General features: G+C 35.6%; 1 protein-coding gene across 1 annotated transcript in view; it reads right to left on the minus strand.

Annotated features, from left to right (window-relative positions):
- LOC119592640 (armadillo repeat-containing protein 8-like) overlaps nucleotides 1-233 on the minus strand; it is a gene marked incomplete in the record, with an annotated part of 23,485 nt that overhangs the window by 5,202 nt on the left and 18,050 nt on the right. The window contains 1 exon segment of the mRNA XM_037941553.1: nucleotides 23-223. Within this exon segment, the coding sequence (XP_037797481.1) occupies nucleotides 23-223 (201 nt within the window).

Consider the following 233-nt stretch of genomic DNA (forward strand, 5'->3'; position numbering starts at 1 on the left):
TGTCCTCATTAACATTACTTACTTGTCAAATAATCCAGTATCAGTTGTAGTCATTAGATTTTGTAATAGTTTGTATACTCCCATTTCACGAAGTTTGTTTTGTCTCTCAGCAGCTCCCTCCTCGACATTCCAAATAAGGTTGCTTATGCAGAAGGTTGCTGCTATCTGTAGTTTTACATTTGGTATAACCTGAAAACAGATTTACATTGCATAACCTGAGATACTGGTAAATG

The sequence above is a fragment of the Penaeus monodon genome, chromosome 30, assembly GCF_015228065.2.
Source record: "Penaeus monodon isolate SGIC_2016 chromosome 30, NSTDA_Pmon_1, whole genome shotgun sequence".
Taxonomy (NCBI): Eukaryota; Metazoa; Arthropoda; class Malacostraca; order Decapoda; family Penaeidae; genus Penaeus; species Penaeus monodon.